This window comes from Mastigoproctus giganteus, chromosome 2 (assembly GCF_048544385.1).
Source record: "Mastigoproctus giganteus isolate SK-2022 chromosome 2, ASM4854438v1, whole genome shotgun sequence".
In the NCBI taxonomy this organism is placed as follows: Eukaryota; Metazoa; Arthropoda; class Arachnida; order Uropygi; family Thelyphonidae; genus Mastigoproctus; species Mastigoproctus giganteus.
In genome coordinates this window covers 142,018,952-142,038,571 of record NC_143576.1, presented here as the reverse complement: position 1 = coordinate 142,038,571, position 19,620 = coordinate 142,018,952, and the positions used below count along the sequence as shown (strand labels likewise).

The window sequence follows — 19,620 nt, the reverse complement described above, 5'->3', positions numbered from 1 at the left end:
AACTACCCCGAGAGAGAGAGAGAGAGAGAGATTAAAGGGAATCACCAAGGAAGAGAAGAATGATGATATCCAGCTCAGGACCCTGGGTGTGCCAAGCCCATACTCACCAGAAATGCAGGATGAAAGCCTCCTGAACAATTCATGCTGAGAAAAATGGACCATAATCTGCAACGCTGGTCCAATGTGGGTTGGCAGATTGACCATATTTAGCAGTCAGGGGCTTGAACCCCAGTCTACTCAAAGAGCATGTGCTACTGCACTCCCGCGGGCGCCTCTGTAGCCAGGTGGGAAGGAGCAGCAGTGCGTAGCACACGCTTCTTGATTAGACCGGGGTTCGAGCCCGTCACCACCAAATACGGAGGATGCAGAAAGGTCAGGGAATGACCACTGCATATTCCTGGAGCAATATGGCCTTAGTTGCTAATGCTCCTAAAAAAAAAAACCAAATAACAACATATAACAAATGCACTCCCGCTCTTGACCACTCGGCTATGGAGGCCTTCTACAAAGGCATTTCTAAAATAAATTCCCAATTCAACATATTATTGGAGTCAACATAAACGAGATGTGTTTGCCATGATTTGTCAATCAGGAAAACCTACAATGTTCTTGACGTTTAGTGCGTGTGAACCAACATGGCCCGTATGTTATACAAATGTTATATGTATGTTATAAAAATTCAGATATAAACGAGAAATTACAACTAATGAAGTTATGGATCTACATTAATAAATGAAGACCCCATAACATGTGCCATATACTTTAATAAAATTGTTGAGAGTATACTCAAAATTTTAAAATCGAAAACCTATAGTCCTTTTGGGAAATATTATGTTGTGAATTTCTTTAAATGCATTGAATTTCAACATCGAGGAAGTCCAGATGCACATGTATTATGGATGAACAATGCATCCTATGCACCATTAGAAGAAAAAGAAGGTGGGATGGAAGAAGCAATCGAAATGATAGATGCATTATGTTCTATAGAGAAAACTTCAGATTATTCAAATTTACAGCAACATAAACATACTTTTACCTGTTATAAAAATAATAATGCAAACCGACGCGAATGTCAATTTGAAGCACCTTTTTGGCCAATGTCGCAAACTCGTATATTGATACCGATGGCCACAGATGACAATCGAAGATTAGCTTATCGCAAAAAATATCGAAAAATGTACGACTCATTAAAATTGGATAATCGTGTTAATTCCTTAAATCAAATCGATGCCAATCAGAAGAAGAATATCTAAATATTTTGAGGGCTGGTATCAAATGAACATGTGTATTTCTTAAATGCAAGATAGAAGAGAAATTTATGAATAATTACAATCCTTGGATTTTATGAGTGCTCAAATCTAATTTGGATTTACAATTTATTATAGAAGAATATTCATGTGCAATGTATGTAGTTGAATATGTGAATAAAAATAACAGAGGAAGAAGCAACCTGCAAAGGAAAATTATAGAGTTGCAAGAAGAATATCCTGATATGGATATAACTGATCTAACATGAGCATTATGTGTAGATGTATTGAATTCTGTGGAGATGAGTTCACAATAGGCAGATTGGTATTTATTACGATACCCAATGTCCATGTCTTCAAGAGTGATTGAATACGTGCCAACGGTATGGCCACATGAGCATCAGAAATTATGTAAATCAAAAGCTGAATTGGATGAACAACAAGTTGAGAGCGAGTCTTTGGATATATGGAAAGATAGTATTTTTGATAAATATGAAAAACTGGGCAACATATTAAAAGATGCACAACACTCTTGCACAATTTACAGCTCATTAGGTGCCTCCGTAGCCAGGTGGGCAGGAGTAGCAGTGCGTAGCACATGCTTCTTGATTAGACCGGAGTTCGAGCCCGTGACCACCAAATACGGAAGATGCAGAAAGGTCAGGGAATGACCACCACATAACCCGGAGCAATATGGCCTTAGTTGCTAATGCTTCTAAAAACCAAATAACAACAACAACTGCTCATTATCGAAAAGGAAATGGGGATGGGTGAAAAGACAGTTTCCTAAAATAATTCAGTATTGGATTATAATACAACATGTCTTCATGAACATATATGCGAAATGGTAACTTTACACAAAATTTTTTAATGAGTTTCATAGTGAGTTCCTGCAGTAAAGACATTTTTAATAGCTGCCGCTGTGACATTATCAGTGACACCATCAGTCTCAGAGTAGAGTAGCAGCAATGTACCTGGTACATAATTACATAATTTTTTTTTTTGTTTTTTTTTGGCTGATGCTACATAAGCTCATACAGTTCTTCCTTTCTTGCATCACATGCTTCTATTACTGCTACTACTAAAAAGCATTATTTTTTCTATTATTTCTGACACCACACAAGACGTTACAAAAAAAGTTCAACAAAGTTTAGTTATTTGATATGTTTCTGTTGAAAGCAACAAGAACAGTATCCCTTAGCATGAATGATTCTTTTCTAAGATTTACTGCAGGAAGCAATCATTCAACAAATGGAATTTCTCAAAAGGAAAATAATTCGAACTCTTGGAAGATAATTTAAATGCTTGTGCCCTGGATCTATATAAAATGAATGATCAAAGTTATGAGGGAGCCACCCCACAAGCAGAGCATGTGGAGGTTCATGAAAAATTTAAATCAAAATATAAAAAATTCTGTATATGTTCATTATGCTTATATAGCATCAGCCAAAAAAAAAAAAAAAAAAATTTCTCATTTCACCCCACCCATCCACTCGCTCCAAACGTTTGTCTAGTTCTGCCTTGAATCTGTTTAAGCTATCAACTTTTACAATGACAGATGGAAGTTTGTTCCAGCAATCAACCACCTGCTGGCTAAAGGCAAACTTCCGCACATCTATCCTACAACTGTCTTTCCTCAATTTCAAATTATGTCCTCTCAGGCAATTATTCTGAGCAAGAGGAAGAATCCCATCAGCACTGAGCATGCTCAAACCATTCAAGGCTTTATACACCTCAATCAGATCACCTCGCAGGTGCCTAGTCTCCTGACACTGTAATTTGCAAAGCTTAGGCCTTTCTTTTTCATAAGAGCAACCCTAAGCAGATGCCATTACAAAAGTTTTAGTGCAAATCGCCGGAACACTTTCATGAACCCCTAGGGGTTGCGAACCACTGACTGGGAACCACTGACTTAGTATGAGTTGTAGTATTTTTTTATAGTAGTGGTAAAAGATGGGAAACTGCAGTTATTCTCCGAGGCTGCTAAAATAACATTAAAAAAATTATCTACAACAAAATTTAAAAAATTATCTAACTACTGGTCATCAAGTCACACATCATTGCATGCTTTGAAATATAACTTTACAAATGTGATGAAGGCATCATCTCAATTAATTCTACCCAGCAAAAAAAGAGGAAATTTTAAATGCAAAAGTATTAGGACAAAAATTTTAACATTAGGAAAATGTTTTCCTTTTAGTAATACTCGCGAATATTTTGCAGTCGGTTGATGTCATTTCTAAACTATTACAGACACCAAATATTGATCTGTCGAAAGCATCTCAGATGCTACACACTACACTAGAAAGTCTGCAAGAATCAAGAAAAAATTTTAATTATTTTAAAGAAAGTGCATAATATCTGTCACCATCATGAGGAATAGAAACAAAATTTGAAGGTTTTGTATGAATGGATGGTGAGTTATGTGATGATCAGCAGATTACGAGTGCAGAACATCACTTTAAAATTGAGCTTTCGATGCTATCTTTGATAGAGCTATAATGGAACTGAAGAGATGTTTCATAGTTTAAATGAGATCGCTGACACCTTCATGCACTGCACCCGAAAAGTTTACAAGCAGTAACTGATGATGAATTAAATAAAGCTGCAGAACATCTGTACAATGGGTATAAACCTGATTTAGCATCATCTTTTAGTGCTCAACTCCTATCATTCAAAGCTAGTTTGAAACAGGAAATAAGATTTCGTCAATAAGGTTTGTTTGTTTGTTATTCGGTTTTTAGGAGCATTAGCAACTAAGGCCATATTGCTCCGGGGATATGCAGTGGTCATTCCCTGACCTTTCCGCATCCTCTGTATTTGGTGGGCATGAGTTTGAACCCCGGTCTAATCAAGAAGCATGTGCTACGCATTGCTGCTCCTGCCCACCTGGCTACGGAGGCGCCTCGTCAATAAGGGAGGTAGCAGAATTGTTGATTATTCAAAATTACTCTCTTTATTTCAGCTTTCCCTAATATTTACACTTCTCTTTTACTATTTTTAAATTTGCTAGTAATCAACATCAAAACAGACATTCTCAAGACTAAAGTTAATAAAAAATTATATGAGAAGTATGATAACACATGAAAGATGTCAGGACTTGCCATTTTATTAATAGATAATCAATAGGCTCATAACTTACAGATATCGAGAAAATTGTAAAATCTTTTGCTGAAATGAAAGCACAAAAAGTTAAAATCTAACTGGTGTGCCCGTTTGATGTCTGGTATTTGTTGTATTTCTATAAACATTAATAAATACTAGTTAAAATGTTGATTAGTTTGTTTATATCTTTATATTTCAGCTGATGAATATGTGAAGGACACTTTCACCTGACCAATGAATGCCATTCTATAAATAATTTGTATTTATTTATATTAACTATTTAATTTTATATATTTATTTTGTATTTGTAATTTATATCTTTTGTAAACTTCTATTTTGTATAACTTCAAACTATTTGTAAAATAATAAGAGAGGTTTACCTCAATATAATATGTAGAACACTTCCATATGATACTCTCCAGCAATTAAGATGAAAAAAATCGCAAATTACAGTAAAAAATAAATTACAGTAAAAAATAAAATTACAGTAAATTACATTACAGTAAAAAATAAAAAAATAATTAAAACTCAATTGAACACAATTTAACACAATTAGAACTCAAATGAACACAATTAAATATCAATCTAAATTAAAAATTAAAATTAATTTTTAATTTTGATTGATATTTATTTAAAAATTAAAAATTAAATTAATTAAATTTAATTAATTAAAAATTAATTAAATTAAAAATTAAATTAATTAAAAGAAATTTAACAAAAAATTTGAAAAAACGATTTTCCTTCTTGAAGCTGACTAAATTAAAAATTATTAATTGTGTTCAACTGAGTTTTATTTTTTACTGTAATGTAAGATTTGCGATTTTTTTTCATTTTAATTGCTGGAGAGTATCATACAGAAGTGTTCTATGTATTATATTGAGGTAAAATTCTCTTATTATTTTACAAATATTGATATCAATGTAGAACATATGAGCATTACAGCTCTGGTTCATACTATCAATTTCAAACTATATACAATAGAACCCAGATAAGAAATTAGGCGCCTCCGTAGCCAGGTGGGAAGGAGCAGCAGTGCGTAGCACATGCTTCTTGATTAGACCGGGGTTCGAGCCCGTCACCACCAAATACGGAGGATGCGGAAAGGTCAGGGAATGACCATCACATATCCCGGAGCAATATGGCCTTAGTTGCTAATGCTCCTAAAAAAAAAAACCAAATAACAGATAAGAAATTCCTACATAAGAAATTTTCTCCTGCACTATGTTTGGTTTCTTAAGTCCCAATTTCACCTCTATATATTGTAATGTATTATTTTCCAGCGTAAAAAGTTCGTGATAAAGAATACACAGTGTATTATTATAATGACGTTTTTCTACTTAATATGTTTTGTATAATATTTTTAATATTAAAAATATTAAACAATATAATCATTTGGTAATCGAACAAGTTAGTGTGTTGCATAACTTTAGTTCATAGTAAACCACTGAAGTAGGTAAAATGGCATCGTTTTTCACATTTCATATTGTGAATGCCTTCACAACCAGTTGCCCTGATATTGCACTACCTCCAATAAGCAATGCTTCACCACTGAGAAGACTAATGTTACTTATTCTCTGCAGGTACCACCACCCCTGGGTGATGGTATCTGCCGAGAATCCACTAGCGAACTGTTGCCTATTCGAGAATCCAGTGTCGAAGCGTTGCTTATTCTGGGTAGTTCAATATCAGGGCAACTCATGAAGGATTCACAATATGTGATATCACAAAAATGATGCCACCTACTTCAGTGATTTACTGCGAACTAAAATTATGCAATGCACTAACTTGTTCGAGTAGTCAATTTTCCATAGTCTGATGCTTTCAGCCTTAAAACCTTTTTAGTATAAAAATTTTGATATAATGGAAATGACATATTACAATTGTTTTCATCGATATCCATAATTGGATAGCTTTGACCACTTGAAGCAGTGAAGCATTTGCCATTAAGTTCCGATTTTTATGAACAGTTCTGAACTAATTAGTAGATTGTTCTCTGTCTTATTGTAATTTTGACCTTTTAAGGTATGTTGAAACTCCAAAGGAGCTCATCCTTCCAACTTGTTAATGAGTATTTGGTAATGAGTTTAATGAACAGAACATTAAGTAATTAGAAATCCTGAGTTTATAAAATATTTATAAATTCTGAAATAGTAATTAAAAATGATCTTTAACTTATGTATGCGTATCTTTTCATTTTGATTTGTGTAGGTAATATTTCATATCCTTAGGTAATTTTCTCTTCTAAGAAGTTTTCCGGCGTAAGAAGTTCTAAACCTCCAGTCCCCTGGAAAACTTCTTATCCGGGTTATACTGTATAAAATTTTCAAACTTTGAATATTACTTCAACCATTTATATGTAAGTAAAATGTGTGTACATATTCCAGGTCGAGCCCATGTGTACTCTAGTGGTAACGCATTGTACATGCGTACTCTAGTTGTAACCTGTTGTACATGTGGTGCCTTGTATCTCAGTCTAAATACCAGACCCTCCTGGCACCTAGCCATCCTGGAGTGGTCCACGATTTTGTGGGAAACAAACTGATAATAATAATAATATTTTCTATTTTATGTATATATATTTACAGTAAAATGTCAGTTATCCGGGGCTCAATTATCCGTATGGTCAGATTAATTGTGATCCTCTATATGTATATAGTTTTATTTTTAACAAACATTTAAAGAATATTATTTATCTGTGTGAGTGGATTCATAAAGTACACACAGGAAATCACTATAGCATCTCTCGTTTTGCCACCTGGTAAATCATGTCAGACATTTTTACACCCACAGATGCGAAGTGTCTGTGGGTGTTTCAAGTGTCTTGAAACACCTGTTGCATTTCTAATGCAAAATAACATACAAATTTAACCTATTCACATTTGTCTACTAAACAGTGCGAGTGCTTGCTATGTGTTGTATGTAATATTTATTTCACATTTCAACCCCTAAAAATTTCAGGTAAAAGAAAATGAATTGTTTTAACAATGAAAAAGTAACTGGAAATTATAAAAGATGAAAAAGGTGAAAGTGTTTCAAAGCTTGCAGACGAATTTGGAATTGGCCAGCAAACTGCATGGGACATTATTAAAAAAAATATAGATAAATTTGTTTCTAAATGTGACACATTTGTTTGTGCTTCACAAAGAAAATCGCTCAAAGGTGCTACAAATGAACATCTTGAAAGTCTAATGATAAAGTGGGTTTTACAACAAAGAGCTAAAGGAATTACAATATCTGGACCAATGATTTTAATCAAGGCAAAATATTTTTTTTGACAAATTAGAAATGCCTAGAACACCTACATTTTCATCTGGTTGGTTGAAACAATTTAAAGACAGGCATGGTATAAGAGAATTAGAGATACAGGGTGAAAATTTCAGTGCAGATTACATGGGAGCAACTTTATTCTGTGATGAATTAGCTAGGATTATTAAAGAAAAGGGTCTTGTTCCCCATCACAAATTTACAACTCAGACAAGGTGAGACTTTATCGGCGAGCAATGCCCAATTACAGGTTGGCATCTGTACATGAAAGAAATGTACAGGATATAAAATTAGCAAAGACAGAATAATAGTTTTATGTTGTGCAAATGCTTCAGGGGATGACAAATTAAAATTAACCGTAGTGGAAAAATCAAAATCCCCTAGAAGTTTAAAGGGCACAACTAACACTCCAACAGATTATTATAATGACCAATTTTCATGGATGACTAGGGATATATTCGATGAAAAGTGGTGGACAGATAAATTCGTTCCTCACGCTAAAAAATTTGTCTCATAAAGGTCTCCTCCATAAAGCAATTTTGTTATTAGATAATGCTCCATCCCATCCTCCATTGGAAAACTATCTGCAGAAAATGGCGATATTATTGCCATTTATATTCCACCCAACGTAACACCACTGGTGCAACCTATGGACCAGGGTGTGACTGAGAGCATGAAACAATTGTATAGAAAGACCTTGACTTTATCACGGAATAAAAGAATGCTCTGTTATTTTGGAAGTCACTAACAATTAAAGATGATATCTATAACATTTCTACTGCATGGTGGAAGTTAAAAGCAAAACAATTATAAAATTGTTCAAAAAATATTGCCCAATGACTTTGTAATTATGAAAAATAACTTGGAAGTGGGAGACTCAAATAACACTATAGAAATCGTTCCTGATATTTGAAACTCAGTTCAGAATACTGAAGGATGTGAAGACTTAGACAAGGCAAGTGTTAATCAATGGTTAAATATTGACAAAAATGAACCCAGCTATGAAAAAATGACTGACAGTGACTTAATCAAAAGTGCACAAGAACCTATGGCAGGACGTGACAAGGAGGATGATGAGGAACTAAATCTAGCTTGCAAAGTAAGTTGTAATGAAGCCCTAACAGCTGCAGAGACATTACTTAAATTCATATAAAGTCAAGATGATGTAAATTATATTGAAATTTTACAAATTTGTGGACACATAAGAAAAATAAAAGAAAAAATAATGCTACAAAAAAAAAAAAAAAATAAAAAATCACACACTTTCTATTAAAATGAATAAAATATTATTGTTGTTGTTATATACATGTAACATCTTATGTTTTTTGGAAGTTATTTAAAGAAATAAAAATGTAATTTTGATTTACCGTGTTTTTCAATTATCCAGGCTCTAGTGTCCCTGAATTACCATGGATAATCAATGTTTTACTGTACTTTGTTACCTAAATATTTGGGGAACTATTTCTAATATTTGTGTTCAGTGTTTGCCAATGAAAGCATCTATTTTTAATGTATTAATATAATAATCACATAATTATTTTTAATAAAAATTAATAAAAACATTATTAATAAAAAAAAATTTGTTGAGGGGAACCCAGAAAAAATCTTTGCACCAGGGCTAGTGATGAAACACTACTGCATCCACCACAGGCACCTTTTTTGTGTTTAACTTCAACAATCTCTCTTCCACTTTCCTCTCCGTTATTACAAAATCATTTATTTCCCTGTTAGAGTTTGATAAACTTCTAGTATCCACTTCCCTAAAGAATTCCTGATTTGTGAATGTAGATGGAAAATAGCTATTCAGTTTGAAAGCAATTGAGTAGGATCATCAATATCAAATGGACCAATGTGATTCATCCTCTTCCTTCTATTGTTAATATAAGTAAAGAATTATTTTCTGTTTTTCTTGGAATCCTTTGCCAAAGACTTCTTTTAATCTTCCTTGTCTTGGCTAACCTCCTTTGTGACTTCATTGCAGACTAGTTTATATCTACCATAGCTTTTTGTATCACCTGATAATTTATATACATCCCACGCATATTTCTTCTCTGCCACATGTCTCATTAGTTCATCTGACATCTATTTAGGTCAGTATTACTTGAGCAGTATATCTTAGTTGGTATGATAAGCTTAGTGGCTTCTATCATTATTTTCCCACATGCTTCCCATTTAGAATTTGTTGTTGATAACATCATTAGTTGGCCTCACCATATAAAATTTAAAAATTGTCTGAGTCCACTGTAGTCCTTTACTAAAGCAAAAACCCTTCCATTTATTCTTAATAATAGTTATTACATCTAATCCCACACCAATACACTGTGATTGCTGCCACCTAGTGGTTCTTTTATCTGCAGATTCATAATGCATAATGAATCAATTTATTTATTTTTTAGTAAACATCCCAAATATGTGTGAAAAATAATGGTGGGTGATGCAGGTGTTTATTTTAATTAAGAAAAACAAAAGTTCTGCTCAAACTAAATTCTCAATACTGAGTATACTTTTTTAAGGAAATTAAATTTTTATTCTGAATAACATTGTCAGATAAACCTCTAACTGCCTGAAAGCTTACCAGGAAGATATGTGCCATTTTCACTTGTTGTTGCAATGAGCAATGATTCTCAATGGAGAGAATCACAGGATAGGGTGAAGTAACAAAGGCACTTCGGTTGATGGCTTCCACTACACCCTGGAAATAAAATCAAAATTAATTCAGTGAAGAAAAATCTATATTTCAATTAATTAATATCTGTAAAATGTTAATGTAAAAAATAATAAATAATGTGTATGCATGCTTCAATGTAAGAATCACAGTGCAAATACTGGAACCCATCAGTGATATATATTTGACCAACTGGTCAAACATTGTTTACATATATCATTGATAGGTTTCTCTTCCACTTTACAATTAAATTATGTCACTATATTTGAAGGCCTGCAGACAGAATACAGTTAATTGCACAAAGCTGGAATTTAAGACAGATAGTGATTGATTTTTATGGTGCAAAAATGAAAAGCTTATAATGAACTATGACAAGGATAGATAGTAGTCAGACAATAAGGAAAGGAATGATATGAAACAAAATAATTAGTTCTGTAACATACCACCAGGGCAAACAGTGCTGGACACCACTGGCAGGAGTGAACAGCTATGCAGCAGGTTTATTCAAATTGCAAGTGGTACTCAAAAAAATTGCATCACTTGCAATATTCATTGAATTTCTGTGAAATTTGGCAATATATTATATATGCTGTAATAGCATTACACAATTATATCTCCATCTCTAGCAAGCTCTCTTAGACGATGTCATGTGCCATACATCAGTGGTCTCAAACTGGCGGCCCGCGGGCTGCATACGGCCCCTGAAGTAGTTTTACACGGCCCGCAAATACATTTCAATTATGTATTTGTTGTAAATACGGTGCTTATAGTTTTAGAGACATAGAGATATGGACTGAGCTTATGTGCGTGACTGCCATTGAAGGAAAAAGAGATAGAATGAATAGGTTGGAGCTTTGTCTTTGTCACAGTTGAAAATTAATAAGTCTAAGAAAAGAACCCGATTGACCGATGAGCATCTACAATTCGTGATGAAGACAGTGTCAAGTAAATTTTCTCCAAGGCTACAAACTTTATCAGAATCGAAACGTCATCAAGTGTCAAGTTGTAGTAAGAAATTAAAAAGTTTATAATTATTTACATACATACAAACATATGTATTTTTTCTGTATGTGTCGAAGAAAAATTTAATAAATAAAAAAAAAAGAGAACAGGTTGTTATTATTTATTCTCAAGTTTTGTCCCACATGGAAAGTTTTCATAATTTGTTTATTTTTAGTTTAAATTAAAAGTAAGTTATTTAGTGGTTAATTCAACATATTAGAATTATTTGAAATAAATGTCAGCTGAAAATTTAATATTTAGCTGTCAATACATTTGAATTACAAAGTGTAACCAACAGAAATTTCTTGAAATTTCTGTTGGTTACACTTTGTAATAAAAGATAGAAAATAAATATAAATTTGAATTTTTTTCTTTGCGTTATTATTATTATTGTTTATGTATGTTTTGATAAATATTTAGTAAGTGATTGGGCATCTAAAGAAAATAGAAAAGAAAATTTAACCAAAAGAGAGAGTCTCATAATTTTAGCCAGGGAGAGAAGGAGAAAAATATAAGTTTGAGAAATAAAAAGTAAGTATAGAGAAAAACATTGTAGAAAATACAACTGATGAACATTATTGAAATAAATTTTCAATTAAACCATGTTTGAGGCAAATTAAATTTTAAAAGTAAAATTTCCAAACTTATTATAAACTTACACACAACACACACACGCGCGTAACACCAGGTTATAAAGGAGTGGATCCATACATTAGGGGTAAGTACGGTGTAATATATATATATTCACTCATTTTGTTAAAAAAAAAAAAATCCGGCCCATCAGCTGCTTTCAGATCGTGCATTCGGCCCGCATGCAATTTCAGTTTGAGACCACTGCCATACATGATTGCATCACCCTAATGACAGTATAAATAGAGTGCATATACCACAAGCCCAATATTCTGTGCTGTTGCAATGGCTAAGTTTTCACAATTAACACCATGTGGAAAAGTATTGCTCCTGGGACATTTTATGCATGAAATAGCTAAAAGGATTCACTGTAATCAGTCAGCATGGCACATTTATTATGAAAATTATTAGAAACTGGCAGTCTTAACAGAAAGAAAGGAAATGGACATCCACAAATATCTTCTGCGTACAGGACACATTTCTGGTCTGTCTGTGTGTCTAAAACAAAGATTCTTATCGACAGATCTCAAACAGCATGGGAGGAGGAAGATACAGCAGTAAAGGCAAGCACTGCCTTTACTGCTGTATGTAGATGCATTTTCTCATCAAGATTAGTAGCACATCACCCAAGAAAAAAGTCACTTTTGATGCAAAAAATGAAAGCCCAACATCTAAAGTGGGCAAAAGAGCTTGCTAGTTGGTCTGCGGATCAGTGTAAATGTGTTATTTTCTCTGATAAATTGAAATTAAACTTGCATGGTTCAGATGGCCAGCATACTTTTAGACGAAGAAGATGAGAAGAATTTCATCCTGACTGTATCATCTCCACAGCGAAACATTCTGCATCTCAAATGATATGGAGCTTTATTTCGCAGAGAGGAGTTGGTGTTCTTGAATTTGTGAAGGGTACAGTGATGCTGAAGCATACAAGGACATTCTTGAGAAAAAATTACTTCCCATAGTTAGAGGTCAGTATGGGGATATTGTCAATTGCATTTTTCAGGGTGACTCTGCTCCATACCATAGAGCCAAAACTATAAGTACTACTTTATAAAATTTTAAGCTTTAGCAAAAGTGTTACATTTATGAAACACGCACTCTTGCTTAAATAAATGTAATTTATTTTGCTGTCTTTACTCTACATACATGAAGAATGGTTGAAGGATAAATAAATTTGCACAAGCACATGGCCTGGGAATAGTTCTGGACCTCAATCCAGTTGAAAATTGTTGGAACAAAATGAGTGTTTCAGTAATTCAAAAGAAACCAAAAAACACATAGAAGGCTAGAGGAGACATTAATCTGCATTTGGTACTATGAGATTTTTTCCCAGGAATACATTTAGAACCTTATGCAATGTGCAGCAGTCATCATAGCAAGGGTTAGCCAAAGAAACATTAGTGTGCACTTTGTTGAGTTTTCTGGTTATATAGCTGCCTGTCATCCTAGTATGAGCAAAATAATGAAAAACTCACTGCTTTCATAGAATTTTTGTTATTATATAAACCATAAGAAATGTTATTTTTTAGAAAAGTACCTATTTCATTGTATATTTACCCATAAAGCACAAAAGTAAATTTTTCGAAATTAATAATTTCATATGTGTATTGTTATTACTTGTTTATGTTCTTTCAACTATTTCTAAAAGATTAGCTGCAAGTATAAGGAAAAAACAACCTAAAAATGAGGTGATGCAATTCTTTTGAACACTGCTGTATATCAGATGTTAATCAAACTTTTCAATATCATGTCTACTGATGTCAAACATAAACAATATGCCAGAATCATAGAACACACTATCAAACTGTTGCTCGTAACATATTCTTGAGAATGTTTCCAATGTCTCTAGTTATGTCTCCTAGAGATACACAGATCACACACACACAGCTACACAGACTTCCATCCCTTGTTGTGGAAGTTGATGGCCTGAATAAGTTTAAGGCTCAGCTGGACAGGTATTTCGAACGAACAGAGGGGTGAAGTAGAAGTGGTTATTTTTTATTTTTTTTATTTATTATTTTTTTTTTTTTTGGCTGATGCTGCATAAGCTTGCTTTCTTGCATCAAATGCCTCTACTAATGCTAATCTATTTCTAGTTATGTCTGCTGGAGATACACAGATATATCTCTAGTTAGGTCTGCTAGAGATACACAGATATATCTATAGTTAGGTCTGCTATAGATACACAGAGATACCTTGAATAACTGCACAATACAAATCACATGGTTGAGATAAGATAAGCCAGGTGGAGAAGCAGCAGGGAAATAGACTGTAAATTATGCAAATATAAAACAGCTATGCCACTAGACGAAGAATATGTGGTGTTTCTCCATCCTGCATGAAAACCACTACATCCAAGCAGCACCTAGGTTGAATATTGGGAATAACACTTTGGGTGGGTTCATGGTATCATGCACCAGTCACAGTATGTGTTATGGGACCAAGTCGTTGAATCTAGAATGACTACAGTGGTTAAAAATATAGAGTACGTACTGTATCATACAGTGACATATGGGGAATGCAATGATATTTCATCAGTGGCACATGGAAATGATTTTCCCACATATCTAACAATTGTAGACATTGGCATCACTGTTGCTGCTTGGAAAAAGAATCAAATGCACATCATTGGTTCACAGAACATTCCAACTACCACAAAATGCCAATTACCTGTACCATCAACTTCCATCCTAGCAAGGAACTGAAGAACAAAATCCAAATGTTTCTCAGGATTACCCAGAGTCAGCTGCTGCACCATTTAGTAACTGCTGTGCTACTAGCAGACAAATGCAAATTATGTGCCAGAAATCTCATTAATAACAATGCCTCCAGAAACTAATTCCACTCCTCTGCCATGGGATACAAACAAGCTACTCATTTCAACCTTCTGTACAATGTTGTATAACATATTATTTTCCATTGGTAACATTCATAAATTTCAACTTTGTGTGATTAGCCATTTTCTGTCTACCAGTCTTCAGTGTTGTACTGATATAACTTTAATTGTGCCTTTAAATGAGATGTTTTCTTCACAGGTGATATCCATCAAGAAATAAACTATTCCAATACCTTATACATAAGGATAAATATTTTAATAAATAAGCATTGCATTTAAAATCCTGTACAGTTTCTTGTTCACAGGAACAATGAGTAAGCTCTAAGGGTATAAATTTATCTTTTTCAAACGCTGACATCATGTCATGAGAGGTATCTTTAATCCAGTGTCTAGAGTTCCCACAGCCTATTTCTGATAGTGTGAATGGATGGTGTTCAATGTCTACCAAACACATTCCATAGGCTCCCCTATGATTCTACCCTTATTTCTTTAAATATCTCTCTTTAAAATAAAAATATCCTTATCTCTTTAAATAAAGCAACCTGGCTAACTTTCTTGATGTAAGAGGTTTCTTTTATTTTTCTTGTTTTTAAAGTCGCTTTCCTTCCTGTTACTGCAAAGTTTCTATCACTATATGCCTGGATGAAGCTGAGCACATGCTCTCCCAATTCATGTTCTTTGTGTTTCCCTTATTCACATGTTTATTGTGTTCATCTGTGCGAGTTTCAAATCTTCTCCCTGCCTTGCCTATGTATACCATGCTACATTTATGCTTATGTTTTTTGTATTATGTCTTCTCTTATAATTTGATGTCAGTCCTTGGAAAACTCCCCATTTCATTAATCAGTTTAAAGATCACCCCAAGACTGTCCTTTTTACAGATTATTTGTGTTTTTTTTTATCAATACCTTTCATGTGTAGTATCATTACTGCTCTTTTTGTAATTAAATTCTCTGTTCAGTTATTGCTCATTTTCATCATATTTAGATCACAGAGAAATATCCAACATAATAACAAACATGGAATATTGATTACAAAAAGAGTAGTAGAGATTCCATACATAAGAAGGAACTGGAAAAAAATGAAAAGGATCCATAAAAAACTTTTTTTAAGTATGTAAAGGTTCTTTTTGTTTAAGGTCTTATGGTCTTTAGGTGATCTTTAAGCCAATGAATAAAAGATGGAGATTGCTGAAAGGTCTGATATCAGATCATAAGAGAAGACATATAATAATGAAAAATAAGTGAAAATGTGGCAAGGTATATATAAGCAAGATGGAGAGAATATCTGAAACTCACATAGATGAACATAACAGACACATTGTAGCTGAGTGGTCAGGCGCGAGGGTACATAAGTACACGTGCTTTGAGTGATCAGGGTTCAAGCCCATGTCTGCTAAATATAGTGCTGTTTCTTGTATTCTTTTGATCTTGTGAACTCCTCTGACCATGTGGTCATCCCAGAGTATAAACATTTATCTTACATGAATAGAGGGATCACCAGGGAATGGCCAGAGCTGGAATGTGTCCAGGCATGTAGTAATAGGAACTTTTCAGTAATAGGAGTGGAAAGAGATTTTGAAAAAAGAAAAATAAAGCAGCTTTTTACATCAAGAAATTTAGCAAGTTGCTTTAAACAGAAACTACAGAGGAAACACAGAGGAACTATGGAATAGGCTTTTCAACAATAAGAAAAAGTAGGGTGTAATGGAGTGTGGATACCAGGGTAACAATATGCTATGAAAATGCTAGACACTGTATTGGAGATACTTCTTATGACATGACATCAGCAGTTTGAGAAAGGCAAACTATAACCCTTGTTTTTACTTGTGCACGTGAACAAGTACTAGTTATGGTTTATAACATAATGCTCATTTATTAAAATATATATCATAGTGTATGAAGTGTTAGAATAGTTTATTTCATGATGATTTAGTTTAATTACAACTATACTGTATATGAAGTAAAAAAACAGGACAACTTTTGGGAACTACACAATATATAAGGTGTTATCCAAATGTTTCTAGACTGCCCTTACCATGGCAACATGGAATATTATTACTGCATATCATTACAGTGCAGTACTATTGCTACATAGAAAGCACAGCAGTAATACTATAACTACTGGAGTTTTGCCATTACATGGTTATGGTGTATATTTTTGTGGGGAGTTTTGTGCTAACTCCACTCATCCAGCTTGATTTAATGTTATTTTTGTGTCTTTGAGTAAGATTATATTAGATACTCCTGTATAATCCTTTACAGTTTTATTAGGACATTGATAAAGAATAACAGGCTTGCATCAAGCTGCACTAAAACATTACATAATTCATTTAGGGCAATAGTCTCAGGTTACAAAGAAGTTAACTAACATACAAGTTTGTGCAATGGCATCATGTCTACACGTAACCACCTACTAAGTAGTTACAAAGTGGCATCATTTAAGTATATCTGATATTGTGAATACCTTCACAACAAGTTACCATGATATTGCACTACCTCGAATAAGTAACGCTTCGCCAATAGAGAAGACTACTGTTACTTATTCTTGGCAGATACCATCGCCCAGACGGCACCATTTCAAAGCTTATTGGCTCTTCATCGGTGGGTGGGCAGGTACCCTGGTACGTAACCTGAGGCTATTGCCCTAAATGAATTATGTTATTCTTAATTACTGTACACCATCAGGCATCTCTCATATTGCGGAGTTATAATTTGCAACTGGATTGTCATCATTGCAACACCAAGGTGTCTGCCCACCCAACGACGAAGACCCAATAAGCTGTGGAACAGTGCCATCTGGATGGTGGTATCCACTGAGAATAGGTAACAGTAGTCTTCTCCATTGGTGAAGGTTACTTATTCGAGGTAGTGCAATATCATGGTAAATCACTGTGAAGGTATTCACAATATGAGATATTGTTTCTCACTCAAGGAATCACATATCTGAAGCCTAAAGATGAAGATACAAGAAACCCAGTGAAATATAGGCCAATCACCTGCCTCCCAACAATGTACAAGATCCTGACCAGCTGCCTAACCAGGAAAATATCAGACCGCTTGGAGAGCCAGAACATAATGGCCGAACAGCAGAAAGGATGCAAGTGGAGGAGCAAAGGATACAAGGAGCAATTAACCATAGATGCCGCCGTTATGGAGCAAGCCTACAAGAAGCACTGCAACATGTACACAGCCTACATTGATTACCACAAGGCCTTCGACTCCATGCCTCACGGCTGGCTAATAGAGGCACTGAACTTCTACAAAGTCAATCCGATAGTGACAAACTTCCTAGGTGAAATGATGGTGAAATGGAGTACCACCATTAAGGTTGGAAACACCACAACCAGGGCCAATCCCCTTCAGGAGAGGAATCTTTCGTAGATGCCCTGAGCCCATTGTGGTTCTGTCTAGCACCTAACCCGCTATCTACCATGCTCAATGGCAGCAAGTATGGGTATAACCCCAAAGAAGGAAGGAAAAACCTGTACACCCTCAACCACCTGATGTACATGGATGACATCAAGCTCTATGCGGGAACTGAGAAACACCTTCAGCAACTACTCCAGATCACCGAAGAATTCAGCAATGATATTAGGATGGAATTTGGTCTAGACAAGTGCAAGACCTACGGATTGCATCAGGGAAAATTAGTCAACTGAAACTACCAGCTGCAGAATGGTAAAGAGATCGAAGTCATGGCAGAGGGAGAGGCCTACAAATACTTGAGGATGATGCAGATTCAGCAGTTACAGCACAAGGAAATTAATGCCTGCCTGACCAAAAAATACAATCTGAGGCTCAGAAATCTGCTGAAAGCAAAGCTGAATGGAGGGAACACAGTTAAAGTCATAAACACCTATGCAGCCCAGTGCTAACATACTCCTTCGGGGGCATAGATTGGACTAAGACCAAGCTGGAGGATATCATGAGAAAGACAAGGAGCCGCCAACACTACCCAAGATCTGCCATAGAGAGACTGACAATTGTCCGTGAAGAAGGAGGAAGGGGCCTGATAGACCTCATTGAGCAAAAGAAGACAGCAATAGTTAACCTGAAGGATTAGTTCCAGAAACAAACAGCAGCACTCCACCAGGCCATAAGGAAGATAGAAAAGCAGTATACCCCACTCAACCTAAGCAAGGAGTCTCCCCCAACCAGGAGGTACAAACGAAGATAAAAAGATGGGCAGAGAAGACACTCCATGGCAGACACTACAATGATCTCCATCAAGATCACATAGATAAAATTGCTTCCAATGTATGGCTCACAAGCGGGATGCTCTTCCCCGAGACTGAAGGATTCATGCATGCCATTAAGACCAGGTAATCGACGCCAGAAATTATAGAAAATACATCGCCAAGGAGCCCGGAGTATCCGATAACACATGTTGACGATGCCACCTGGCCTCAGAAACGATCCAACACATTACCATGGGATGCAAGGTGATCACCCAGACTGAGTACACTCATAGATATGACCAGGTAGCCAGGATAATACATTAGAAGCTAGCAAGGCAATACCTGTTGATCGAAGAAAATGTTCGTACTACAAGTACGAACCCCAGGCAGTACTAGAGATCCCAACCCACATGCTGTACTGGGACCGCACCATAATAACAGATAGGACAATCCAGCACAGCAGACCTGACATAACCCTTGTGGACAAGAAGGAAAAGACTACCTATCTGATTGACATAGCGGTACCCAACACTGGCAACTTGCAGATAACCCACGGGGGAAAAAATCAGGAAGTAGACGAACCTAAGACAGGAGATCAGAGATGCGGCATATGGAACAAGTAATGACCATCCCGATCATCGTGTCAACCACAGGTATGGTACCAAAGACCCTATATGGTACCAGCAATAGG

The 19,620-nt window shown here is 35.0% G+C and overlaps 1 protein-coding gene across 1 annotated transcript in view; it reads right to left on the bottom strand.

Moving 5' to 3' along the window:
• LOC150089623 (1-phosphatidylinositol 4,5-bisphosphate phosphodiesterase epsilon-1-like) overlaps nucleotides 1-19,620 on the bottom strand; it is a 634,994-nt gene that overhangs the window by 254,094 nt on the left and 361,280 nt on the right. Inside the window, exon 29 of the mRNA XM_090390053.1 lies at nucleotides 10,192-10,308. Coding sequence (XP_090246179.1) covers nucleotides 10,192-10,308 — 117 coding nt within the window. The remainder of the gene's footprint in view (nucleotides 1-10,191; nucleotides 10,309-19,620) is intronic.